The sequence below is a fragment of the Phyllostomus discolor genome, chromosome 3 (genome assembly GCF_004126475.2).
Source record: "Phyllostomus discolor isolate MPI-MPIP mPhyDis1 chromosome 3, mPhyDis1.pri.v3, whole genome shotgun sequence".
In the NCBI taxonomy this organism is placed as follows: Eukaryota; Metazoa; Chordata; class Mammalia; order Chiroptera; family Phyllostomidae; genus Phyllostomus; species Phyllostomus discolor.
This window is the reverse complement of record NC_040905.2, coordinates 160,379,350-160,407,073: the sequence shown is the minus strand read 5'-3', so window position 1 is coordinate 160,407,073 and position 27,724 is coordinate 160,379,350. Positions and strand designations below refer to the sequence as shown.

General features: G+C 40.9%; 1 protein-coding gene across 3 annotated transcripts in view; it reads right to left on the bottom strand.

Annotated features, from left to right (window-relative positions):
* The window catches only part of GLDC (glycine decarboxylase), an 82,841-nt gene extending 69,097 nt beyond the window's left edge, over window positions 1-13,744 (bottom strand). The window contains exons 1-2 of one of the 3 annotated variants that reach the window (XM_036021652.1): window positions 13,229-13,744; window positions 12,612-12,690 (exon numbers count right to left, since the gene is read on the bottom strand). In XM_036021652.1, coding sequence (XP_035877545.1) covers window positions 12,612-12,690; window positions 13,229-13,483 — 334 coding nt within the window. In that variant the 5' untranslated portion in view covers window positions 13,484-13,744. Of the gene's footprint in view, window positions 1-645; window positions 1,164-12,611; window positions 12,691-13,228 lie in introns of those variants that run through there. The other 2 variants (XM_028530091.2, XM_036021653.1) reach the window with 2 other exon arrangements.
* Between the last annotated feature and the right edge of the window lie 13,980 nt (window positions 13,745-27,724).

The following is a 27,724-nucleotide window of genomic DNA, read 5'->3' as shown; positions in this document are numbered from 1 at the left end:
CATAAGGAATATAGCCAATAATATTCTAATAACTATATATGGTGTCAAGTGGGTACTTGAAATATCAGGAGACTACTTTGTAAAGTACATGACTGTCTAACTCACAGGTGGCAAACACAAGGTCCGAGGGTCGAATCTGGCCCTCTACCTTGTTTCATCCTGCCCAGCGCCTTGTTTCTACCCAGCAGCAGCACCGAGCTCCTTGCCCCTAGTTAAGGAGTAGTTACATTTATACAGCCCTAAAATTACATTCAGCTCTTTGAAGGCAACTGAGAGGCTGATGTAGCCCACAGTGAAAATGAGTTTGACACCTTTGGCTCTAACCACGATGTTGTACCCCTGAAACAAAAACAAAATAATATTGAAAGTGAACTGTAATTGAAAAATAAAATGTTAAGAAACATATGAAGCACTTGGAGACAACCTGTCATTCTCCAGATACCTGCCTGGCAAGCCTGGCAGGGCTGCCAAACGCCCTAAGTACCCTAAATGCATTACTGTGTACCCCAGGTCACAAAAACCTTCAAGCGATCCTTCAGGAATCTCAGCAGTAAGCTCTTTCTGGTGGAAAAATAAAACGCCTACTTCTGACCTTATTTATTTCTCTGCCTCAGGGCATTGCATAATGCTCTGGTCTTAATGTACCAAGGACAGAGTTCAGTGGCCTTGGCACCGCTCCGTAAGAATCCGCAGGTGGGTCTCACACTGTTCCTGCTTCTCAGAATTCAGAAGAAATGCTTCCTCCTTATATAATTCCATGAAATAGCCTTTCCTGCTGCCACTCCCTTGCCAGTTGCACCTAAAATATCAAGGAGAACTTTATACCAACTACTCCACTGAAAATACTTTCTAATGGGAATAAGCCAATTTAGCTATTAGATATTCAATGCACTACTGGGCCTAGTTTTTAATTTCCCATATTCGTGAATTTTGACAAGATCTGGGAAAATATCATTAGAGTGAACACTCAGGCTGCCTGGGTCAAGACAGCTGCTACACCCAAACACACTGTGTGCACGTTGTTCCCCAGCCGCAACCCGTTACCCTAAACACAGTACGATTTGTTGTATCAATTACATGGGTAAATATAACCATGCTTTGCTTTTGCTTCTTTTTAAACAATCTAAAAAATTATGCCTAAGTTTCCACAGAGTATATTATATACAGGAGTGGGCAAAAATAGGTTTCTAATTGTAATACAAATCAATAATACAATAATTCATAACTAATAATATAAGAATAAAACCCTGGCTGGCATAGCTCAGTGGATTGAGCATGGGCTGCGAACCAAAATGTCGCAGGTTCGATTCCCAGTCAGGGCACATGCCTGGGTTGCAGGTCATGGCCCCCAGCAACCGCACATTGATGTTTCTCTCTTTCTCCCTCCATTCCCTCTCTAAAAAAATTAATAAATAAATAATCTTTTAAAAAAAGAATAAAAACTGTTTTGGGTATTCACAACTGTAACCCTACTTTTGCCTATGCCTGTATTATTCTGTCATTTATATTTTTAAAAAGAATAATGATATGTGCATGCTTATGTTGTATATTAAAAGAATATCTCTGGCTAATTATCAAAAAATTGATAATTGGGAAGGAGTCTTGCTTTTCCCTGTATATTTTTTGTGTTTTTGAAGTTTGGGCAATGTACCTATTTTATTTATTCAAAAATGTAAATTAAATTACGATGTTATGCCCAAAAAGAAATCTTCCCTATGAAACATGGGTGCAGACACCTGATGGCCCACACAGTGGCTGGCCACCCAAAGAGTATTTTCTGGACAGCCCAGTAGCACCCAGCACTGAGCAGCCACCCAACTTGCCTTAGTGTGCTTGGCAAGACACTCGGAAAAGTTCTCCAAGGAAATCACCAGGACTGAAAACCAACACACTCATATTTGAATTTGCCCAGAAAGACCTTTCTCTGCCAGAGGCTGAAGGGGAAAACTGGATCCAGAATGTGAGGACAGAGCCTGCCTGGGTCTATTTTTTTGCTAACATGTAGATCTTTGGATTTAAAACTGCTCAGGGAACCATGCAGCAAGGCTGCAGGTTAAGATAGACAGAGCATGAATGATAGCATTTATCAGGATTCTCTGATTTTCGAGTGGAAGCCAGAATTTGAATACAAATTACATCCTAATATGTAGCTTTTTCATATCACCCAACCATTTGCAGCACCCTTCTCTCCCCCCCATAACAGCCTGGCTGAATCCCACTTATCCTGAGCCCAAACCCTACTCCCACAAGTGTCCTTCTCCTAAAAAAGAGGGTTTCACAACCAAACTCTGTGAATCACAGATTTTGTTCATTCCAGGAAGGCAAACAAATCTATAAGCTCTATGTAGTGTAGAATAATGGAATGGGAACTTTTGTATTGAAAACCCTTTACGGGCCCTGGCAATGTGGCTCAGTGGATTGAGTGCTGGCCTGCAAATCCAAGGGTCACTAGTTCAAGTCCCAGTAAGGGCACATGCCTGGGTTGCAGGCAGGGTCCCTGATGGGAGGTGCACAGAGGCAACCACACATTGATGTTTCTTTCCCTCTCTTTCTCCCTCCCTTCCCCTCCCTCTAAAAATAAATAAAATCTTTAAGAAAAAAGAAAACCCTTTATGACTGGCAGAGGGGCACCCACCCCACATGACCAGATGTGGTCAGGACAGCACCACCCAGGCCTGGCTCTGACTCCCTTTGTCCTAATTCTGCCAGGTTATTCTCTGTCTTCTTGCTCAGCCGATTAACACCCCATCACTCCCAGCCCCAAATGACCCTCAGGGATTAGACTCTTCGTTGGGCAAGTTATGATAAAAGGAGCTGAGGCATAGCCAATCTGTGTTTCTGATGGCTCCTTGGCCCCTCATCTCCAAAGAAGTGTGCAGTCTCTACAGCTCTTCCTGCTCTCCCAAAAGATACACAGAGTCAAGATCTTTACGGCAACTGTAGGGAAACCAGAACTGCACTCCACAGCAGAGAAGCTGGAATGAAAGGCACCATGTGGGTTATTTACTCCTTGGACTTGGGTCACACTACTATCTAGGGCAGGTCTCCTCCACCACCTCTCTTCATTCAATCTATGAAAATTTTCTAAAGAAACTTACAGAGAAACATTACAATTCATAATATTTATCTGAACAGCAGTAGACCTACGTAATCAGGTCAATGATCAGCTGGAAATGAGAATCTGGGTGGAAACACTGGAGTATTTGTTTTCCTTCTTTGCTGCCCTGTGGGTACACTGTTATGGCCAGCAGAGCAAGAACAGAAAGGGAAGGACGTGTTCTAAGAGTCCAACTCAAACAATCCAACACACTTGCAGGAAAGAGATAACTTTTTATAGATCAAAAGAATAAACATATGGAGAAATTTGTAGTCCATCCCAGAATCTCAAAAACTACATTGCAATCTCTATGTGGGCAGGGGCATAGAGAGTTGCTAGGCACATAGTGGGTGCTCAGAAAATACATGTGAATCAAGGTGTTACAATGAAAACTCACTTAAACTACCACATACAGCTAGCTCAATGTGCATAACAACTCACCCATCACAAAATCCTTGACAAATCAAAGTACAAATTGTTCTCACATTTCTAAAAGCATGAGTTTCAGTAAAACATTTATAAACAGAAATTTGCAGTTATTAAACAAGTTCTGTGAAATAATGCAGTGCCTACAATAATTTCATCTTTTCCAAAATTTTGTTCTCTTGTTGTTTAATCAATTAGTATGTTGACAATATAGATATTGAGAATCCTTACTAAAATTCCCAGTTTAGATATTTATAAAAATACTTTGGGTTTAATAAGTAAAACAAACCTAAGAAGCCAAAATGACATGTTATTCACACATCACATGAGGCAGATCAATCAAGGTCCAGTGCCATTTGGTGGGGTGGAATGAGGACATAAGGAGCATAAGTCAAAACACAGACCTCCTGCAAGCAGCTCACAACCTCCCTAGTCCAGCACCAGCCCCCAAAACCCTGAGTTGACTCAGAGGTAAGCAGCTCGGAGAAGGGGGCAGGGTTGGGGTCACTCCCAGCCAATGAGGACTAACAAGACTGCCTCACCTACCTCCCACCCCAGCCAACCTGTGCTAGCAGACCTTGAAACCCTTGGCCTCTTGACTTTGCCAATTCTCAACCTCAGCTAAGTTCAGTCACCACATTTCTCCATTCTTGCTCCAAGGTCACTAACTGACGCTGGGGTGAGGGGATCTTAAGAGACTTTACAATTCAAGCCTTTCAATCTCAGCAGGTTCTCCATGCAGGTTAATTTCGGTTCCTCATTACCAGATGTTCACAATAGACCTTCTGAAACTTTTCCAGTTTTCTCTACCACTCAGTCTTACCCTTCCTGCCTCTCCGATTATGAGACAGGTAGTCCCTCAACTCCTCTGATCTTAGAATGTCTTTGTATCTTCAAACAGACTTTCTTCCCTCTCATGGCTAAGAAAGGTCTAGGCTATGACACTGGGATCCACAACCCCCTGCATGAAAATCGATCATCCAACCTCTTGGATCACTCCCTCTTCCACTGCTCTGCCTCCCTCCTTTTACATGATCCATTTCCCAAGATCCTGGCTTCCTCCTTCTTCCCCATACTCCATCCCTATGAAATCTCACTCCTTCCCTTAAATTCATTCAGAAGACACACTGCAGGTGCAACTCTACCTCATATATGTCTGTCCTGAGTTCTAGACTCATATTTCCAACTATTGCTTCAACTTTTCCAAATGACATTCCATGAGCACCTCAAACTGCATTCTGCTCAAGCAAGACTCATGATCTTGCCTTCCTCCAGAACCCTCTACTTCTCCCTATTCCCTTTTTGTTAATGACAGCACCATCAGCCCCCCCGGAGACACTGAGACTAGAAAGTGACTGGTAACCCCACATGCTGCCCTTCTGGACCAACCACCATATTTATACAGAAACCACATTTCCCACAGGCTGCTCTCAGACCATTACGAAGCCCAGCAGGAGAATTAATGCAGACCCATTCTTGCAAGACATGTGGACTCCTGCCATGGCAACTTCCGCTCAAGGACTCCATCCAGACTGCCCAAACTTTCTTGTATCTGTGCTGCAGTCTAAGATTTCTCCTACCCACTCCTCCCTCCATCTGCCTCCCTCCTTCCACCAGGGTCTGAATTATATGACAGTCTAAAGGCTCTCCTGCCTTCTCCTGCTCCCATCCCCAATAAATTCCTTGCATATCTAATATTGTGTTGGTAGCTGCTTCCTGTAGACCTGAACTAATGCATATTTAACATCGCACCTCTAAATTCTCCAGCAACCTCTCAATTTGCCTCCTTGCCTCTGACCTTAGAGGCACTTTACAAAACACAGTGAGTCATGCCCCTTCCCTCTATAATAACTGTTTATGTCTCCCTATTACAGAGAGGAAAACAAATCTCTTATCAAGTTCTCAGCCCTCCATACCTTGCTTTCCATGCCTCTCTGCAGCATAGTGTTCCATACGCCATTCGTCAGATATCTAGGTGTGTCTGTACTTCTATGGCTCTGTTCATGCCATAGCCTCAGCTAAGCCATTCATGTTATTTACAGACCTGTAGAGCTATTAAATATCTATCTCCCTATCAGTTGTACACTACAATCCCTCAGGGATTATATCTTTATCATTATTTACCTCCTTACCCTTGTACTCTCAGTGCCTAAAACACTGCCTTATTTTTCATAGAAACCTCTCAGTAAATGAGGAATGAAAGCAGATAGAAGCAGTAAAAATAGATTTGGCAATAGCTTGTAACTCAATGGTGATAGTTTATAACTTAATGATAACATTTAGTATATGGGCAAATGGCCCTATGTACCTTAATAGTCCTCGAGAGTAACACTATACTTACAATAAAATATAATTAATTTCATTTTAATAGCATTGAATATTTTTTAAAGTTAGATAAAACTTAATATGATTTAACATAAATAAATGTGATAGTTTAAAAAATATATGTCTGCAACCCTGGCCAGGTGGCTCAATTGGTTGGAGCATTGTCCAGTACACCAAAGGGTCGTGGAATGAATACCCAGTCAGGGCACATACCTAGGCGGCGGGTTCAATCCCCAGTCGGGGTGTGTACAAGAAGCAACTGATTGATGTTTCTTTCTCACATCAATGTCTCTCTCTCTCCCTCTCTTTCTCCCTTCCTCCCTCCCTCCCTAAAAAAAAAATTAAAAATCAGTGAAAACATATCCTCAGGCAGTGAAACTATCTGTATGATACTATAATGGTGGAGACATGTCACCACACATTTATCCTAATCCACTGAATGGACAATACCCAAAGTGAATCTTAGTGTAAACTTGTAAAGTATGGACTTTAAGTGATAATGATGTGCCCATGTAAGTTCGTCATTTTAACAAATGTACTAGTTTTGTGGGTGCTGTTAATAATTTGGGAGACTACACATATAGGAGGGTTAAGAGTATATGGGAACTCTGTACCTTCCCCTCAATTTTGCTGTGAACCTAAAACTGCTCTAAAAAGAAAGTCTATTAAAAAAACTCTGTAATTTTTACACTCCTCCCTTTAAAGGTATAAAGGAATTGCCCTTCTCTTGGGTCATAATTAGTGACTCACTCTAATGAGTAGAATATGGTCTATGTGATGCTTTAGGACTTCCAAGTCTAGGTAGTAAAAAGGATAGCTTCTTCCTGGCTTTCCTTCTCTCTAGAATCACTGGCTCTGAGGGAATCCAGCTGCCATGTACTTCGGACACTCAAGCAGCCTGTAGAGAAAGCCACATGAGAAGGTACTAAGGCTGCCCACTAACAGCTGGCACCAGCTTGCCAGCAATCAGAGTGAGCCACCTGGAAAGTGGCTCCTGCAGCCCTGGTTGCACATCCACCAATGTATGACTGTACCCTCACAAGAAGCCAAAATCACTCTGCTTAGTTGCTCCTGGATTCCTGACACACAAAAACTGTTATTTTAAGCCACCAAGTTGTAATTACTTATACAGCAAAAGATACCTGATATAATGGCTGTTATAAAAAAGAGTCAATTTTAAAAAATATTGTTAAATTAGTGATTTCACTTATATAAAATATTTTAATAATGCTGGATGAATTCCATGCTCCTTCAATAAGATGAAAAGAAAACAAAAAAAGTTTGTTTTACACATTATATTCTCTATCCCAGTAACATGGGTTTGGTGTCTCATTATGTCAGCTTGTTAGTATCCTTTGTATATAAAAAAAATTAAGAACAATGCCCTGTGAAAAGATTTCGATCTAAAATGGAACCAGGGGATATGAAATGGAGAATTTCACATATGCTCCCCTTCAGAAAAGTGAAACTTGAGAACTGAGAGGCAGATTTCCCATAAATGCCTCCCTCCCCTACAGAAGATCGAGACTTACCTCCTGACAAATGAGCTTACTGCTTGGGGTCTGGCTCTGGCTTCCTGCTGCATGCTCCTTGCTGGTAAAAACAGCCTGTCTGAAACCTTCAGTGGACTGAACTCACCTGTAGTTGACACTGCTTGTGTTCCCTGATGTGCAATTCTACTATTCATTCCCAAGTAAACTCAAATTTCTGGTAATCTGAGTTTACCTCAGCTTACCTCATTTAGGGTACTGCCCCAAACAGTTTAATGTTAGAAATGATACTTTATAAAGACTGATATTTCTAGTTTGGTGTTCTAAATTTAATAGGGGGGAAATGATTATAATTTATTTTCAGATTCATCTTTTAATATAAATATTTTTCTCCTCCACTTCTATCGGGATATACTACCATGTATTCATCTGAAATATCCCTCTGGTATACTAGGAATATATTTGACCTTTGTCTTTGGAATTTCCTGAATAATAGGAATCTTTTGTTGCTTTATAAGCCCTTGATCACATGCAAGTTTCTGATAAAAAAGTGATTTAGAGTGGGGCCCTTACCTGCCTCAGGATAGCACTGAATGCCAGAAAGACCAAGTGATTAGAGGGTTGGCACTTTCAGCCCCACCCACAGACCCTTGGGAAGGAGAAGACCAGGAGGACTCAGATTAAGCTCTATAAAAATTCTTGAACAACAGATTTGATGAGTTTTTGTGATGGATGCTAGGAGGTTGCACCTTCCATGGGGACAGAAGGTCCTGTGCTCTGGACCCTTCCAGACCTCGCCTTATGTACCTCTCCTCTCCATTTGAGTGTCCACCAGTATCTTTTATAATAAACTGGTAAACTTCAGGAGATGTTTCTGAGTTCTGTGAGCTACTCCAGCAAATTAATCAAACCCAATGAAGTGGGTCATGGAAACTTTCGATTTATAGCTTGCTGGTCAGAAGTACAGATGACAGGCCTGGCTGGGTAGCCCATTTGGTTAGTGTGTCATCCTGATATGCCAAGGTTGTGGGAATCAACCAATGAATGCATAAATGAGTGAAACAATAAATCGATATTTCTCTCACTATAAGGATTACCCACTCCTCTGCCAAAACAAAACGCTAACTCCTACAGCAAGTTCAGAAGCTTTCGTCATTTGTCTGGTCTTTATTTATTTCCACAACTGTGTAATGAAAATCCTAGTTCAGGACGAAATAATAATTCATTTAAACTGGGAACTGAGAGAGTGAGGAATAACCAAAGGTGAGCCTTTTCACAGATTATTGAGTCTACAGGCATGGCATGTTGACAGCCATCATCTGGCTAGAAGACAACTGACCTCCACAGCCTAAGGAACAGCCGCTCCATCTATCTAGGTGTTCCTGGGGTCAGTTCAGGAGAGTGCCCGGTGCTACTGGGGTGAGAGTCACCACCTGCAGCTGCATTACACAACACCCCTTCCCTCTGCTCACTACCCTCCATTAAAAATCACTCCAAGTGAAGCAGCTTAGAACATTTAAGTTCTCACAAGTCCATCAAAAGTCTCATTCTGACAGCTCAGCTGCTCAGTTCTGGTTAACCAATTTAGGCAGTTTAGTTTCTCCTCTCTTTCTAGGCATGCTCACAAGAAGCAAGGTGAAGTTTCGTGTAAACTTTAAACCCTGCAGCTTCCATGAAACTATGGACTAGTTCAGTCTCGTTAACTTGAGATGGCTTCCCTGAAAATACTAAATGGTGAGGCATTCCATAGCCAAAACTGATTGGCTTCATCTTGAAAGTACTTTTAAATTTTGTATTAATTACAAGATGAAGACAGAATTACTACAGAAAATCTCAAAAAAGCAAAGTAACAAAAAGAAAGCTAAAATCATCCATAATGACCATCCAGAGAAACAAATGTTCCTTCTTATTTATTTCCCTTGTGTTTTATGTATGAGGATGAGGGAGGGTAGACTCAATAGGATGAAACTGGTAGGGTTTTTGAACTGAGTAGCTTTGCTTATTTCTCTGAGGTATGACTTACTGAGAAGCCAACTGATAAACAAGGTATCCTTTCAAGGCACTCCCTGAAGTGTCCAAGAGGAGGGGGAAGATCCTGCATGACAGATGAACCATCTGTACTTCCCTCAGTCTGTCAGGCCACTCTGTCCTGGGCATGCTGGTCCCTCTGCCTACAGCAGCCTCCCCCAGCCTTGTCCAGCAGAACATCACTACTCATCCTTCAACACCCAGCTCCAGGTCTGCATCCTGACAGCAGGCAGAGTGTTCCCAAACCTGTGCTCTCAGCATGCCGCTGCCTTTCCACTAGGGCAGGTAGCAAATGACACTGATTCCAGCATGACTGAATTTGTGCACGTATGTTAACTGGATACTTCAGAGTCTGGACAGAAACTTTTTACTTTGTATGCACACCCTCTTGCAGAAGACACAATGAAAACAGTGTAGACTGATGGTTGGAACGTGGATAGTGGAGCTGGACTGCCTGGGTTGGGTTAATTTCTGTCTTCACCACTTAACAGCTGTGACCTTGGGCAAGTTATGTGTCCACTGTATACCATAGCTTCATCTTTAAAACATAGGTGATACGGTACTTACCTTACAGGGTTATAATAAGGATTAAATTAATATACTAAAGTACTTTACAAGGTACCTAATACATGATAAGCACTACATAAACCCTTGAGATTATGAAGTTATTCATAAGAACTAACCCAAATATCTTCATGTTGCTTATAGTTCTCATGGTCTTTTTATTCAGCTATGAGGGCACAGAGGACTCATGACTAACTAGCTCTAATTGGTTTTCTCTATACATGGCAAACAAATGTTTAGTCTAGAATTCCTCTCTGACTACAATAGAACACAGCCATGCATGTGAAACAAAGTTTGGATAATGCTGCCCCACTCTAAAATGGAAACGTTACTATTGGAAGTTACCTGTACCAATTTACTCACCCCATGTGGAGAATGCTCATTACCTATGACATGCACACACCTCTGAGTAAAACATTGAAGACTTTCTGACGTATCCTGCCACCACCCCATCCACCCCCCAGCCCCAGCCCACTCTTCCAAGAAACAAGCTTTGCTGGAGAGCCAGTCCACTTCAGGTCAAGGGAGGACTCCTGACCATGCAATGTTTTCTGAGTCACCTCAGACCAACCAGATGGAACCAGCCCCACATCTCACAGAAGCTGCTCAGTTTAAAGTTTACACGTAAGTTGCTAATTACTTATCAGTAGTGCTTCCAAGGAGAAAGTGAGAGAGAGGGAGAGAGAGAAAGAGAGATCCCCTCATATTCAAATTATTCAACTGTTAACAAGTAGCTTCACTAAAAAAGGATAGACAACTTTGACACATTTCTGAGACTTTAATGCTTTTAAAGAACACCTTATTTTAGAACATCTTATATTGTAAAAATGCTGACCTAAACATTCAAACTTTGAAATCTCAGAAAGGCATTTTAGGCGTTGGCCAAAAAAATTGTTTAGTTTTTTTCCATACATGGCTCTAGTACTGCTTGGTTGTCTTTAACTTCATTCAAAAGAATTTTTTTAGACTGTATTATGACAGTTATCATATCACTGTGCATTAAAAAAACTTATCAAAATTGATTAATTTTTGTGCAGCCATTTTAATATTGAAGATGAAAGAAGATACACACTATTTTCAGTGTATTGTGCTTTATTATTTCAAGAAGGGTAAAAACATAACTGAAATACAAAAAAAAGATGTGTACAGTGTATGGGAATGTGCTGTGACTGATGGAACATATCAGAAGTGGTTTGTGAAGTTTTTTGGTACTATTGACATTTTGGCCAATAATTCTTTGCTGTGGGGCTGTCTTATGCATTGGAAGATGTTTAGCCGCACCCCTGCCCTCTACCCACTAAATGCCAATAGCAGGAAATAGCAGACATACTCAAAATGTCCAAATCAATAAACTTATTGGTGAAAATGAAAACTGTTTCTTTTATTTTATGGAAAAAAACTAAACAGACTTTTTGGCCAATCCAATACTTGTTTCTACATTCACCTAAAGTCTGCTTTAAAAATATATAGCTCTTCATTCCTTAAACATACAAACCAGAATTCTAATTTCCTTAAATTGAAATAGATAAGGCTTCCACCTATCCCAAGGGCTGAATTATTCAACAAAACAAAATGTCCAGATTTTCTTCTATGAGCAAGGTTCCTGCCTTCAGGGAAACGGATTCAGATTTGAAACCAACAAGGGGAGCAGTCCTCAGCAAAGCCTGACTTGCGTTAGCCAGCCAGAGCTGAACTGGCTTCATACCTCAAAATCTCTACTTTTAAACAAAATAAAGTATGCCCTCCATATATCCTCTCTTCCCTAAGACCTAAAACAAAACAGTTGACCTTTCTTCATTTGACTCCTTAAGTAAAAGAGATAACATCACCTCCATGATTTCAAAACCAGGTAACTCCATGAGAATTCTTTTCTGTTTTTGGTTTGTTTGGTTGGTTGGTTTTAGGGGTTTTTTTTCATTTCTTTTTTTTTTTCAGAGCTCTTCTTCATTTCTGCCTGTGAATTCTTGCCTCAGTTCTGGAAAACAGTCTGCAGACCATTAAAAACGTTTAAAATATAAAATAAAATTCTAAGAAAGCCTATGTGTCAACTAAGCTCTCCGAACCAAATATTAACTTTATTTGTGTGTTTCTCTATAAAAATCATTCAGACTTAAAAAGTACTACTGTGTTTCAGTAGGTATAAATTTAAAAAGTGTGGGCGTGAGATAAGAAAACAATTAAAATCTGTTGTGATAATAAAGAACCCTGGGCTTGGAGGCCAGATGTCTGGGTCTCCCCATTTTTTTGTGACTTCTCTAATTGCATGACTGTAGGCAATTCCCTCGTCCCTTCTGAGTCTCAATCCTGATCTGCAGAGGTGTTGACCCTTCTCCACCCAACGGATGAAAGAACCTCGGTCCCGGTGGGGTGGCTGAGAAGCCAGACACCCTCCCGCGTGTTTGCGCACTGCTCTGCCTTCCCCGGGAAGTTTGCAGGCACCTGTAGGGCCCTGATAAAGACCTAGAAAGGCGCTGCATAGCCTCCATCCTAGGTTCCAAAACTGCTTATGCAACTATATGTTCCACCCTCTCCAACCCCTTGGGGTACCCACCACTGTTTTATTTTAATAAACATTCACTCCCCGTTTTGAGCAATCCTAGCCTAAAGCTGGACTTTTAGAGACAATAGAAGACAAATAGGCCAGAGCAAGCAGCGTCTAAGGAGCCCTCCCGGCCACTTACAAACAGGGTCTTCCATTCTCAAGGGTTTTTTCAAACGGATGCTGGCGGGGACCGTCTTCTCCATCAATTCATCAATGCTCTAAAATTGAAACGCAAGTCGGTGAACACGAAAGCGACAGGAAAATGCTTCTGAGTTAAAAGAGTTACCTCTGTGTTTTGCATCTACAAAGACTTGTGGGAACCTCATTTAAATCGCTTAATTACGATTTTTTTTAAAAAGAAAAAAACCTCTTTTAGCAAACTAGAAATCGCTCGGAGGTAACAAAATAATCAAGCGGCATAGTGATTTAGCCACTCCCAGTTAGATTTCAGTCCGCAACCGGAGATAATCAGATAAACTAGGAGGTCCTCCTGTCCCAAAGTTAGGGCTCACCAGCAGGGCAACTTGGATTGAAAACAAACGGTTTTGAGCGGCCAAGCGGGTGGAGGAGAAAATACGCGACAGGGGACAGCCAGGGCACGGGGACCCAGAGCGCGGACTCGCTTCCACGCTGGGGCCGGACCGGGGTGCGGGTCCCAGGCAGAGCGAAGCAGAGCTCGGGCGGGAGCGAGAGGCCGAGTCTGCAGAACCCGGGTGGGATGGGGTGCAGTCTGGAGGGCCGGGTAGGGGTCCTTACCGCCAGCCCCAGGGCGTTTAGCATCTCCTTCTGGTCTTTGTCCCCAGGTCCGATGTGCCTCTGTGCGAAGTCGTCGTGTCTGGGCAGGAGGCGCTCGAGGAGGCGCGAGGCCCCAGCCCCGCCGCTGTCCCCAGCGCCGCTACTGTTGTCCCGGCTCTGCCGTGGCCACAGCGGCCCCGCGCCTCCCACCAGGCCGCGGCCACCCGCGACCCCGCAGCCCAGGCGCAGCCCCCAGGCCTTGGCGCACGTCTGCATGCTCGCGGCCGCAGTCCCCAGCCCCGGACCGCGGAGTCAGTGGCGCTCTCTGCCTGTCTTCGGGTTGCGGTCCCCCAGGGGGCGGCTGCCTCCGGCCTGGAGTCCCTCCCCACAGGATGACCCGCGCGACAGATGGTTGTGTGCTGGGGGGATGAATGGGAGCAGGACTCAGCCTGGACACGCATGCAAAGTTGTTGCTCCACACCAGGCACCTGCTCCGCACACTTTAAGTGTCGTAATGGGGGCAGGCGGTGGGACGCGGCCAGCAAACGCTCGGCCAATGGAAGTGAACGGAGGGGAGGGGGCGGGGTAGGCCGGCCCCCCCCCCCCCCCCCCGCCCTTCCCTACCCCCATCCTCCGGCTCCTGCTCCCGGCATCCTCAGTTACTCCTGCTCTATCTCAAGGTGTTGCAGGCTCTTGGGAGCACCGCGTGAAGGACACGGGTCCAGGACCTCACTCTTGAGGGATCCCGGACGGCCGCGGGTGAAGAGCCCAGGGGACTCGGCTGAAATGGAAGGTCATCCTGACCCCGAGGCCTTTGAGTTGGTTAGCCCCCATTCATTAATTTTGGAGCATCTTTCTCTGTCACATCTCGTGGAAACCAGTAGGAACAAATGAGTGTTCTTTTATAGTTGTAGGATGGTGGGCGAGTGACTTAACCTCTGAGCTTCAGTTTTCTCATCTCACAGAGTTGAATGGGATTTAAAAAGAGATTAACACACTGAAAGTATTGCCATAACAGAGGGCTTGATCTATCTATCTATGTATGTATCTATATTCGTATGTATATATGTTATAGAAAAATACAAAATATATTAAGGTATACGTTTTACACTATAATCTTACTTGGGAAATTCTTTATACCGAGATCTTTTGTAAATCTAAGCTTGCTAGCTATCTCCTGATAGTTTTATTAAAAGAAACTTCCCAAAATCCGAATGTCCTAATATGAGGAAGAAGGAGGGGCCAAAGTCATCAGAACATTACTTGTACTTAGGCTAGGGAAAAAGAAAACCTGTCCTCCTTCTCTTCCTCTAAGTTTCCTCCTTCAGTCATGCTCTGTATAGCCTGGTTCCTGCAGCTGACAGGCACAGAGACTAGTGGAGAGGAAGAAAAGTATAAAATCTAGAATAGTAGGCAAAATGTGTATATGGCAGACAGGGTAGGTGGTGAGTAAGAAGGACTGGGTTGCACATCTGAACAGTTTTTCACCCATTTAGAATTGGAGGTACAGCCTTCATAAAAGTTGCTAGATGCCATGTGGGAGGAGCAATCTGCATTTGTTCCCATTACTGTCCGTGTCCTTTCTATGTAACCCAGGTTCTGGAAGCCAGAGAACTATGATTCCCAGACTCTTTTGGCTCCAGAGCTCTGGATGTTATTAGTCCTTTTATAACAAGATACACTTGTGAGAACTGGAAAATGGGATAAAAGCAGACACCATTTTCCTATTTCTCTGACAGCAGCAGACAAATAATGGGTGGTAGCAGACATGAAATACTTCCTTACCAGTCACTCACAATGGAACAGCAGGGCAGCTGTGTCCCACAATGGAAATGTCCTGTGGTTTTCCAGCCTGCGAGGCAAGAGTTTCTCCCTGTCCTGAATTACAAATGGCTTCAGTGGTTGACCTGAAGATAGTGGTGGTCTATCTACCCTGTCTTGCTGTTCCAATTCTTCAAGTGCCTTTATATGCACATTTTACTGGCATTTTCATACTCCTGTTCTTGAAATACTATAAGCATTTTTATTTGTTTCCTAAATAATCTTAAACAGAGATAGTAACTGAGGCCAAAAGTGGCTTTAGGAAACTGACCCCCAAAGATAGGAAACTAGGATTAGCTATCTGACCTGGTTATGACTGAAATCAATGATAACATTATCACTAGTGGAAAATGAGTTCATGATAGTCTTAGGCATGAAATGGAAACAAGCACTTAAATTATCAGTGGGGCAAAAAGTGCCTACTGAACACAGGTCTTTGCTAGTTTAGACCCTTCTGGGAGGAATGATACCCACAAAGACCACTGAGAGAGTTAGTAGCTTCCAAATGCCCTGGAGAGTTCACAGAATAAAATGACAGCTCAGAGAACTAGAGAGCTTCGATGTTCTACAAGAATTCCTTAACTTCTATAGCTACAGAGAGAACAGACCCAGTTTGATCCTGCAGATTGCCAAATCATCACACAAGTTGAATTCACAGCCTTATTAGGTCTTATGTATTAAAGTTTGGGATTAATTCTAAAACCCTAAGACTTGAAAAGAGGATATTTTGGTAGTTTGCATTGAATTTGATTACCTTGAACCCCCAAATCCCACTGAGTCCACCTTGCTGGCTGAAGCAGCCTGTTCCCCCCGGGATGCTGGCCATCTCTTGCTTAAAGATCCTGTAATGGCTTCACTAAAGCATTAACCTTGCAGAGGTACGCCAGTGATTCTTCACCTCTCAGTCCACAACCACAGTCAGATCTCCACATACCCTAGAAAGCTGGGTAAGTTACCTGACACCAAGGAGAAGCTTACACAGTTAAAGAATTGCAAGATGCTGCTAATATGTACTGACACTAGAGGATTTCTGTGTAGGAATGGGTTCTAGGCCAAGGGAGAAGGAATATAACATTGAAATTATTGATATATTATAACACCAGGGATTCTGGATTCAGTTCATTAGCTCAATTACCCAGGAGTGTATCTAAGGATTTGCTGAATTGATTAAATGAATCAATTCAGCAAATTGATTGATTCAATCAATCAATTGATTCAGGCTCAACAATGGCCTTCATTAAATTAGACAATAGGCTAAGAAATTAAAACGTTCTTGATATAATAGATAAGAAAGGATCCAAAGGCTTTGTAAAGTAGAAATATTGGAATGGATTGATCATGTGCAACATACACTTCAACCCACTCAGAGTATCCCTCTAGCAGGCTGAGAGGAAGTCACTTCACCTAAACATTGAGGAATCCATTGGCAAGAGGAGCAGTAGTGTTGGGAACTGCCCTGCCTGGTATCAGAAGCTGTAACCCTGCCAAGGCTAAGGCTGAGGGAGTGGCCTTGGAACATAAGCCAGAAAGAAGACAAAAGCTTATCTCCCTGGCAGTAGCGCTGCTTATGCTGCTTCATTCATAACTGAACCCCAAAGCTTGGTCCGTTAGCCAATGACAGGTAAGATTCCCCAAAGGGGGAACAACCTAAGACAGGCACAATCACATGGGAGGCCCCCAAGGAAGGATTTTGGGGGCTACAGCAAAAGGGGGTGATGGACCCTCACTCCTCAGCTTTGACATAGCCTGAGTCCTCATCTTCTGGGAGAAAATCTCCTTATCTCTTGGTTTCCTTAGTTTCCTTGCTCCACCTAAGCCTGAAACAATGACAGGGTGGTACCACCCTGTGCTGAAAAAGGCGGGTTCCCCGGGTGATCAGGCCTAAGAAAGAATATGTAAAATCCTGTGAAGTCTGCTTTGTTTAAAATGTTCTCAGTTGAATGAGAAGGGTCCAAGGAGGAAGTTAGTTTGTTCCTTAAAGTCTTACAGCTCTTTGACCCTGACTCAAAATAGACCTTCAGAGTTCCTTATTACCTATCGTTTGATCCTACTTCCTTGCAATGAGTAATGAGCTTTTACCTGAATTCTTATTCAAAGGAAACCAATAAAAAGCCTCTCCAGAGGGGGAACAGCACGCTCTCCCCACCAGGGAGAGTGGCCAAGGTGCTCCTCACGTGAGGAGTGGCCCTGCTGTTCCTATTCCCCCACAGGACCTGGTTGCCTCTGTGTATGTTTTTCTCACGTGTTGATGAACATCCGTAGCTGAGATGGATACTGCAGGCAGGGATCCTCCACACAGCAGTATTCAGTATTCTTGTACTTTCTGTGTTGGCATGTGTGAGATGACAGTGGAAGATGCCACTGTTGAAATAAGCTCTCTCATTTCAATGTGGTAGAGACCAGTGGCAGCACTAGAAAACAGACAGAAGCGGGCAAGGTTGCTGTAATGGGCTGCAGAGTCAGAGAGGTAACTAGTCAGCTTGCTCCACTGGGATCTTTGTGCTCACTAATTGATGAGCAGTGTATGGAAATTTTAGTTAGTCTGGTAAACCAAAATTTTATATGTCACCCAAATGGAGAAACCCAGTCTCACAACCAGTTCTCTTATGTTACCTGGTTCATTGACCCAGAGCCTCTCAGATAAAGGGGACCTTAAGAAAGAATCCTTGAGAAAGGATCTTATGACCCTGCTCTAAGTATACATACATATAAGATACATGTGGCCATTTACCAAGTATGATAGTTACGTATCATTTTCACTGCACCAGAGCATCCAGATATGTGGTCAAACATTATTCTAGATATTTCTGTGAAAGTATTTTTGGATGAGATTAACATTTAAATCAGCAGGATTTAAGTAAAGTAGATTGCCCTCCATAAAGTGGGTGGGCCTCATCCAATCAGTTGAAGAATATAACAAAAGCTTGATCTCCCCTGAGCAAAAGGGAACTCCCTAGCAGACAGCCTTTGAACTCAGACTGCAACATCGGCTCATCCCTGGGTCTCCATCTAGCCCGAGAGCCTGCTAGCACAGATTTTGGACTTGCCAGCCCCTATAATCACACTAGCCAATTTCTTAAAATCTCATAGATGCATAGATGAAATTATATATATACATAATTGATACATAACCTATCAATTATATAAAAATTATATAATTTATATATATCACCTAATATAGGAATTATATATATTATACGTCATTATATATATAAATAGATAGATAGATTCTGTTTCTCTGGAGAACCCTCACCAAAGAAAGGAAAATACCCAGACTTTTTCTTTTAAAGCTCTCATAGAAAAAGTAGACAATATGTAAAAAGAGGTGGTCAATGTAAACAGAGATGGCCCTAGCCAGGTAGTTCAGTTGATGAGAACATTATCCCAATTTGCCAAGGTTGTGGGTTTGATCCCTGTTCAGGGCACATACGAGAAGTGACTAATGAATGCATAAATAAGTGGAACAACAAATCGATGTTTCTCTTTGCTTTCTCTCTCTCCCTTCTCCTCTCTCTCCAAAATCAATCAATAAAAAATATTTAAACAATGTATACAGAGATGAAAATCAAGAAATAATCAAAAGGAAATTATAGGAATCAAAACACTAACAGAAATCAAGAATGCCTTCTAAGTAATCATGAGTAGACTTAACCAAAAAAGAAAAAAGAAACACTGATTCCAACCTCCAAGAAGTATAGGATAATATATGCTTAATTGGAATTCCATAAGGAAAGAAAAAGCAGAAGAAATTTTTAAGGTAATAATAATGGAAAACTTTTAAAAATTAAAATAGACACCAAACCACAGATCCAGGAAGATCAGAGAACATTAAGCAAGAGATATACAGCAACATTAGGCATATCATATTCAAACTACATAAAACCAAAGACAAAGAGAAAATCTTGAAAACCAGAGGAAGGAAACAAACATTTTACTTACAGAAGAACAATGATAAAAATTACAGCAGTAATTTAAAAAAATAAAAGTCTGTAAGTAAGAAGAGAGTGGGGCCAAATATTTCAAATACTTTAAAAAACAATAGCCTAGATTCTATACTGTGAAATTATTCCTCAAAAGTGAAAGATACAGATGTTCACAGATAAAAATTGAGGGAACTCATAGCAGACATTACTATATTTTTTCTCTTTCCATTGTTCCTTCTTCCTAATGTTCCAAGAGTCTTTCATCATTTCCTTTCTGTTTAAGGAACTTCATTCAGTCATTTTTTTTTTTTAAGCCAAACATCTAATTCTCTTTGTCCTTCACCTGGCAATGACTTGGTTTCCCCTTCATTTCTTAAAGATATTTTCACAAGATATAGTATACTGCGTCAATGGTTCTATTTTTATCACTTGAAAGATGTTTTGCCCTGACCAGTGTAGTTCAATTGGTTGAGCGTCATTCCACAAAGCAAAAGGTCACCAGTTCAATTCCTCGTCAGGGCACATGCCTGGGTTTTGGGTTTGGATGTGAGAGCCAACAGATTGGTGTTTATCTCACATTGATGTTTCTGTCCCTCTCTTTCTCCTTCCCTTCCCCACTCTCTAAAAATGAATAAATAAAAATTTTTAAAAGAAAAATGTGTTGCTACTCCTTTCTGGCATCTATGGTTTCTCATGAGAAATCCGTTATCACTCAAATATTTTATCCTGTAGATGTCATTTCTCTTTTGCTTTTTTCAGTATTTTTGTCTTTAGTATTCAGGAGTTACACTATGATATGTTGGCATGTCCATAGCACTGAGCTTGCTAAATATATAAGTTTGCAGTTGTTGTCAAATTTGGAAAATTTTCATAAATTACTTCTTTCTTCAGCCCTTCCCTCTTTTTTTCCTCTTCTGGGACTTCAATGACATGAATGTTAGATCTGTTGTTATATCTCATGTCTCTGGGACTCTGTTCATTTTTTTTTCTGTTGTTCACATCGGGTAACTTATTGTTCTACCTTCAAGTCCACTGATTCTTTTCTCTGTTCTTTCCATTCTTCTGCCAAGCTCAACCATTGATTTTTTAAATTTTTAATCAAATCCTTCAGTTCTAAAAATTTCCATTCATTTTCTCTTTATATCTCTCACTCAAAGTGAGGATTTTCCTTGTTCTTGATGAATAGTTTTACATTGTATCCAGGACATTGTGAGTATTGTGGTTCCCATTTAAATCTCTCATTTCAGAAGGCAGTCAAACTATTTAGGTCCAGAATGCATGTCCTAGCCCACTTCTGTGGACTGTTTTTCAAATGCCAATTCATTTTCAAAGCCTTTGCAGCGCTCTTCTGGTCTGCCACATTTGGGTGCTACCCCAAAACCGATCTGTAACCTGGGGAGTAGTCCACACAGAGTTCATTTTGCTGTTTTGATTATGATAAGCTTTATGGATAGTCCACTCAGGAGATCTGCCCAGGACTTCATACACAGATTTAAAGATGCCAGTTTCCAGTTTCCTTTTCTAATTCTCACCCAGTCACTGGCTGGGATGGAATGAGATGCTGCCTTTTTGCTGCTACATGGTGTTGTACAGCAATGGTCAAAAGTGTGCCGACACATAGTCCACAGAGCCAGGAGAGGGGAGCGCTGTGTCTGCTTGTGTTAGCGCAGGGCAGGGATGGTGGGCAGGGCTCCATACCACAATTTGGGCCAGACCCAGTGACGAGGGTGAGTTGGTGTGGCTTTTTTCATGGTGTTTACCTGGAATAGGCTTGATATAGCCAAACAGGTATTGTTCTGCAGGGTCACCCTGTTCTCATTCATTTGGCTAATGAAAGCAGACTTCTCCTGCACTGAGACTCAGACACATACAAGGCAAAAAGAAAATTCATAGCCTCCAGTTCTTCAATCCATATGTTGTGTCTTATGGAAGAACAAATTCAGGTTTGATATACAGTTGGTTCTTTATGATTCGTGACACAAACCAAAAGGCACTGCTATAAAACTAGTTTTCATCAGGAATTGCCTTGAGGGAGACAGATAAGAGAAATTCTCCACATGGACAACACTGGAAATAGTTCATCTGGAAGGAGAGCTGTCCATAGATACAGATCTCACTGACTCTGGGACTGTGGTTGATGGTCTTGCGCAACCAGACCAAAGTATGAATGATAAGGAGAGAGGTATGTGAATGGATTTCTTAGAATGTCATGGAAATAGAAGATAACCAACTTTCCATGTGAACATTCACCAAAGAGCACCAACTATGGATAAGTTTCCCAATAATCACTGGATTATTCACTTGTTCATTTGAACAAGACCACCCTTTCTGTGTATGCAGCCAGAATCATTCCCCAACCACCCCAGTGCTTGCTCAGTGAGTTCAGATTAAAAATGGCCATAGAGTTAAATATGGGCTTTAAAAAATTAGATTTTTCTCATTTCATAGTTTCTGGATCTGCTGGTTTAGAGAACTTAGTTCCAAATCTAGAAGATTTGCTTCTTCTAGCAAATACAAGGATCCCATTGAACTAGAAGTTCAAACTGCCACCTGGACATTATGCCATCAAATCCACAATCTCTTGATTGCTTTATCAAGTGGGGCAACTGATACTAATTATAAATCAAAAATAGGCTTACTGTTTCACATTGGGAATAAAGAGTATATCTAGAATTTAGGGTATTTTCTAAAGTACCCCTTAGTACTTCCATGTTCAGTGGCTAAACTGTAATGAAAAATTATAGCAACCTGCCCTGGCTGGTGTGGCTCAGTGGATTGAGCACCAGCCTGAGAACCAAATATTCGCTGATTCGATTCCCAGTCAGGACACATGCCTGGGTTGCCAGCCAGGTCCCCGGGTGCAAGAGAGACAACCACACATTGATGTTTCATCCCCTCTCTTTTTCCCTCCCCCCTCCCTCTCTGTCTAAAAATAAATAAATAAAATGTGTGGTTTTTTTTTTAAGAAAAACTGCCCAGGCTGGCATAGCTCAGTGGATTGAGCGTGGGCTGCAAACCAAAGTGTCGCAGGTTCGATTCCCAGTCAGGGCACATGCCTGGGTTGCAGGCCATGACCCCCAGCAACCGCACACTGATGTCTCTCTCTCTCTCTCTCTCTCTCTATCTCCCTCCCTTCCCTCTCTAAAAACATAAATAAAATCTTTAAAAAAAAAAGAAAAACTATAGCAACCCAATACATACAGAACCAGTAAGAGTTCACATCCTTCAGAAATGAAGGTTTGGGTCATCCCTCTACTGGTAAAGAACCATGACCAGCTACAGTAAAGTAATGGCTGAGGAAATAGAGAATAGGAAACAGGTAGTGGATGAAGGAGATTATAAATACAAGCTATAGTCCAATAGTTGCAGAAACAAGGATGAGTTCCTATGTATGCTTTCCCATGTTTTATTATGTATATACTTTATTTATCAACCTATTTCTCTTTTCTCTTTCCCCTTTCCATATCATTTTATATAAGGTATGTGGGTCAAAGTTAATGTTATAAATTAATGAATGCAGTGTGTACAAATTATCAAAAGGGGATTATGACTGAACTACGAATGTCATTCAGAAATAATATGGTGACTTATGAGACTTTGGCTGTCCCCTTCTGTGGGAAAAAGTGGCCAAGCTTTCCTTTGTATAAGGGGTAGTTGCATTAAGTTAGGAGGAAGCATGCTATTTTCGCCATTGTTATTTTTCTTGTAAGTTTAAATATAGGTAGAAAACTCTGTATGGTTGCAGAATAGCCAAAGAGATAAGCTGGGATTTTGTTTTGTTTTGTTTTGTTTTTAACCCAAGATGCATTACCATTCCATTCTAGGCTCTTCTCTATATCATACATGCTGGAATCTTGGAACTATATTTCTCAGACCCCATTGCCTACAGGATCTTGGATGCAATTTATTGTCAGCCACAAGATACAGTTTGTAGTACTTTAAAAGCAGAAAAGAGGCAGAAGCTATTGCTTCTTCTGGCAGAGAGGGCAGGTGTGTGAGATGAGACAGATGGGAAGTGTAATGATCACAGGTGTTCCACTGTTAGTCACTCACCTCTGTACAACAAAACAATGATGATGATTGGTGGCTAGGTCCTGTAATATCCTGACCTGTATGGCAGTCACAGCTTAGTGATTTGTGGGTGCAACAGTGCAAACCTGGAAGCCAGTGACAGCTTCCCCTGACTTCCTCTTCTCCAGTGTTGTAAACACTTGATTCCCAGTATTAATTCTCTGCCTGAAGTGCCCAGAGTGATTTGTTTTTCTGGTTGAACTTTGATTGAATCTCTGTCCCATGTCAAGCTAGCATGCCTAAAGTTTATTATAGCCATGATTTGGGGAAGTAATTTCTATAGCTGATAGTTTCTACATAGGTTTCAAAATCCTGTCTGCTTGAACTCTAACAGCCCCTGACTGAGTCTTTAGGTTGAGATCTTATACATCTTGCAACCTGGAAGAAAGAAAGTAGACTAACTTTACCATAGACTTAAGTGACATGAGTTTGTCAACAAAATACATATAATTTTCATTTACCACTACCACACTTTTACAGAGATTGTCACATTCTTGTGGCTACAAGAAAATATTTTGATGCTGATACAAGTTTGTCCTCTATCGTATAGTTGCTTCCTTGCATTCAGCTATTTAGATGATGTGTAAATATGATATATATGAAGCATTCCTATAGACATATAAGTTCAGTCAAGTATTTTTTTCAGAGAAGGTATAAGAGGGATAAATGGTAGTGGAAAAATATAATAAAAAGTATTTTTCAGAACTGGAATTTACTAAAGATACTTGTAAGCTAATCAATTAGATAAAGGGATTCTTTGACTAAGAAAGGTGTCCTCAGTGGAGTGGAGGGAATAATAATTAGTCATAAAATGTCAACACCTCAAATGATAATGAAACAAATTCAGAAATAAGCAAGGATGCCCAGTCAACATGTTTATTTAACATTATTTTGGAAACCATGGCCCTTGTATTAAAGCTTGAAAGTCCATTAAGTAAATTATTGAATAGGAGGAGCCAAATGTCATTATTTGTGAACTACTTATAAACATCAAAATAATCAGCTGAAAGCAATCTGAACTAATAAGAATTTCCAGATATCTCATGAGTTTCAATACCTTTTTGTTTATATCAGCAATGATATCTTAGAAAATAAAAAAAAAGTTATTTGTAATAGCAACAAAATAAAATACTTGGAAACAATCTTAACACTTAATATTTAAGATTTAAATATTCTAATAATTATGTATAATGTCAGATGAATACAAGATTTTTTGGGATGTTCACTTAGTAGTTATATAATGTCTTTTAAAAAGTTATGTAATGTCTAATCATGGGAATGTTTACCTGAATCTAATATAATACTGTATCTCAACTGTAAATGAAAAATAAAAATGATTTTAGAAAATATTCAAGATTTGGGATGCCCTGTTGAGATGGAGACATAGGTAGACACGCTGTGCCTCCTCAAACAACCAAAAGAAGAACAACAAATTTAAAAACAAAAACAACCAGAACTGCCAGAAAATAGAACTGTATGGAAGTCTGACAACCAAGGAGTTAAAGAAGAAACATTCATCCAGACCAGTAGGCGGGGTGGAGATGGGCAGCTGGGCAGAAAGGACTCTCGGCAAGGCGGTGGCTGGTGGACCAGGTGAAGCAGTGGCTTGCAGACTGGGTGGCCCCACATTCATGTGCAGAATAAACCAGGAGGAACAACTGGAGAGCAAAACAGACCACACCACCCAGGGTCCCAGTGCAGGGAAACAAAGCCTCAAACCTCTGATTGAAAACACCTGTGGGGGTTGAGGCGGCAGTAGGAGAAACTCCCAGACTCACAGAAGAATTCATTGGAGAGACCCACAGGGTCACAGAACATACACAAACCCACCCACCCAGGAATCAGCACCATAAGGGCTCAATTTAATTGTGGGTAGCAGCGGACATGACTGAAAACTGGCAGAGAGGGGAGCAAGTGGCACTGTTTCCTCTCAGACCCCTCCCCCACATACAGCATCACAACAAATTGATTTGTATTGCCTTGCCCTGGTGAACACCTAAGGCTCTGCCCCTTACACATAACAGGCACAGAAACAAACAGAAAAAAGTCCCAAATGAAAGAACAGATCAAAGCTCCAGGAAAAATACAACTAAGTGACTAAGAGAGAGTCAAACTATTGGATGTACAGTTCAAAACATTGGTTATTAGGATGCTTCAGGAACTCACTGGGTACTGCAACAGCATAAAAAAGACCTACGCAGCAATGAAGTTTGCATTATGTGAAATAAAAAAAATCTACAGGGAACAAACAGTGACAAGAAGGAAGCTAGGACTCAAATCAACATGTTGGAGCACAAGGAAGAAACATTCAACCAGAACAGAATGAAGAAACAAGAATTTAAAAAATTGAGGAGAGGCTTAGGAACCTCCAGGATATCTTTAAACATTCCAACATCCAAATCATAGGGGTGCCAGAAGGAGGAAAGGAAGAGCAAGAAACTGAAAACTTATTTGAACAAATAATAAAGGAAAACTTCCCCAATCTAGCAAAGGAAATACACTTTTGGGAACTCCAGGAAGCTCAGAGAGTCCCAAAAAAGTTGGACTCAAGGAGCAACACACCAAGGCACATCATAATTACATTACCCAAGATTAAAGAGAAGGGGAAAATCTTGAAAGCAGCAAGAGAAAAAGAGAGTTACCTATGAAGGAGTTCCCATAAGACTATCAGCTGATTTCTCAAAAGAAACCTTGCAGGCAAGAAGGGGCTGGAAAAAAGTATTTGAAGTCATAAAAGGCAAGGGCCTCCCTCCAAGACTACTCTATCTGGCAAAGCTATCATTTAGAATGGAAGGGCAGATAAAGTGCTTCCCAGATAAGGTCAAGTTAAAGGAGTTCATCATCACCAAGCCCTTATTATATGAAATGTTAAAAGGACTTATCTAAGAAAAAGAATATCAAAACTATGCACAGTAAAATGACAGCAAACTCACAGTGATTAACAACTGAACCAAAAAAAAAAAAAAAAAAAAAAAAACTAAGCCAACGACTAAAACAGGAACAGAATCACAGAAATGGAGATCACATGGAGGGTTGTCAGTAGGGGAGTGGGAGGGAGAGAGAGGGAGAAAAGGTACAGGGAATAAGAAGCATAAATGGTAAATAGAAATGGACAGGGGGGAGATTAAAAATAGTATAGGAAATGAAGAAGCCAAAGAACTTATATGTATGACCCATGGGCATGAACTTAGGGGGAGGGGAATGGTTGAGTGGGGAGGGGATGTGTAGGGTGGAGGGGAATAAAGAGGAAAAAATGGGACAACTGTAATAGCATAATTAATAAAATATATTTTAAAAAATATTCAAGATTTAACAAAACATACAAATGAGGAAAACAGAACCAGAGGCATGAAAATAAGGAACAGACTGACAGCAACCAGAGGGGAAGGGGTAGGAGTATAAGGGGGGAAAGAAGGGGAAGGGTCTAATCAAGGAACATGTATAAAGGACCCATGGACATGGACAACAGGGTGGGGATTGACTGTAGGGGTGGGCGGGGCAGGGGAAAGCAATGGGGAAAAATTGGGACAACTGTAATAGAACAACAATTAAAAAATATTCAAGATTTATTGTATAAAAACATAAAGATTTACCAGGAGACATTAAATAATTTTTTAATAAATACTGAAACATCAGACAATCCTGTAAGGAAAAATCTATATATAGTAAAAATGATAACTTCTGCACAAAATAATGTATAGGTTTAATGGAAGTCTAGTAAATATCTAATAGTAATTTTTGGAACTTTACAAAATAAGTCTTATTTTTATCTGAAATAATAAACAAAAGTTGTTAGTATTTTTTATCATAATGAGGACAATAGAACTTTAAAAATTGCAACAGTATGATACACACAAGATGTCTGATTCAATTCTGACTCAAAACATTAACTAAAAAAGATAAGGCTGGGTATTACATGACATCAAAGAATTTTTGCTAACTATCTTAGGTATGATAATAGTATGTAAGAGTGCAAAATATTTAGAGAGAGTATATGATGTCTATAACTTACTTTGAAGTGGTACAGAAATTTAAAAGATAGCCATATAAAGCAAATATGGCAAATGGTATATAACTGTTGAATGAAAGCAAAAATAAGGCATTATTATTTTGCTTTCATAGGCATGTTTATTTTTCTTTTGTTTGGAAACTTGTCTTAATAAAGCAGGGGAAAAGCAGTGGGACACTGGCCTAAGACATAGTAGTCAGACGAATGGAACCAAGATCCCAAGGAATAACATAGTATATCTAAAACCATCATTCATAAAAAAAGAGTAAGAATTTGGAAAAATGTTCAAGGCAGAGTTTCACTCCTCACCAAAATAAATTCCAGGTAAATAAAAGAAATATAAAAATATAGCTACACACAAAAATGGAGATGAATACCTAATCTCTGGTAGGGGCAAGGCTTTGTATATGTTAAAATAATGAATTAATTAAACAGCTATGTAAAAGTAATAATTAATAGCTATATAATATTCTAACATACAACATAATTGATTTAGCCATTTTCCTATCTGTAGATATGCATCTCTACCACAGATCTTTTGGCTCCAGCTTTCTTGCTTTGCACTTGCTGTTCCCTCTGCCTGGAATACTCTTCCCCTGATATACCTCAGTGTCACATCATTGAAGAGACCTGTCCTTGCCACCTGATCTAAAATAGCACTAAAACAAGTCATGCTATATTCCTTTCCTTGCT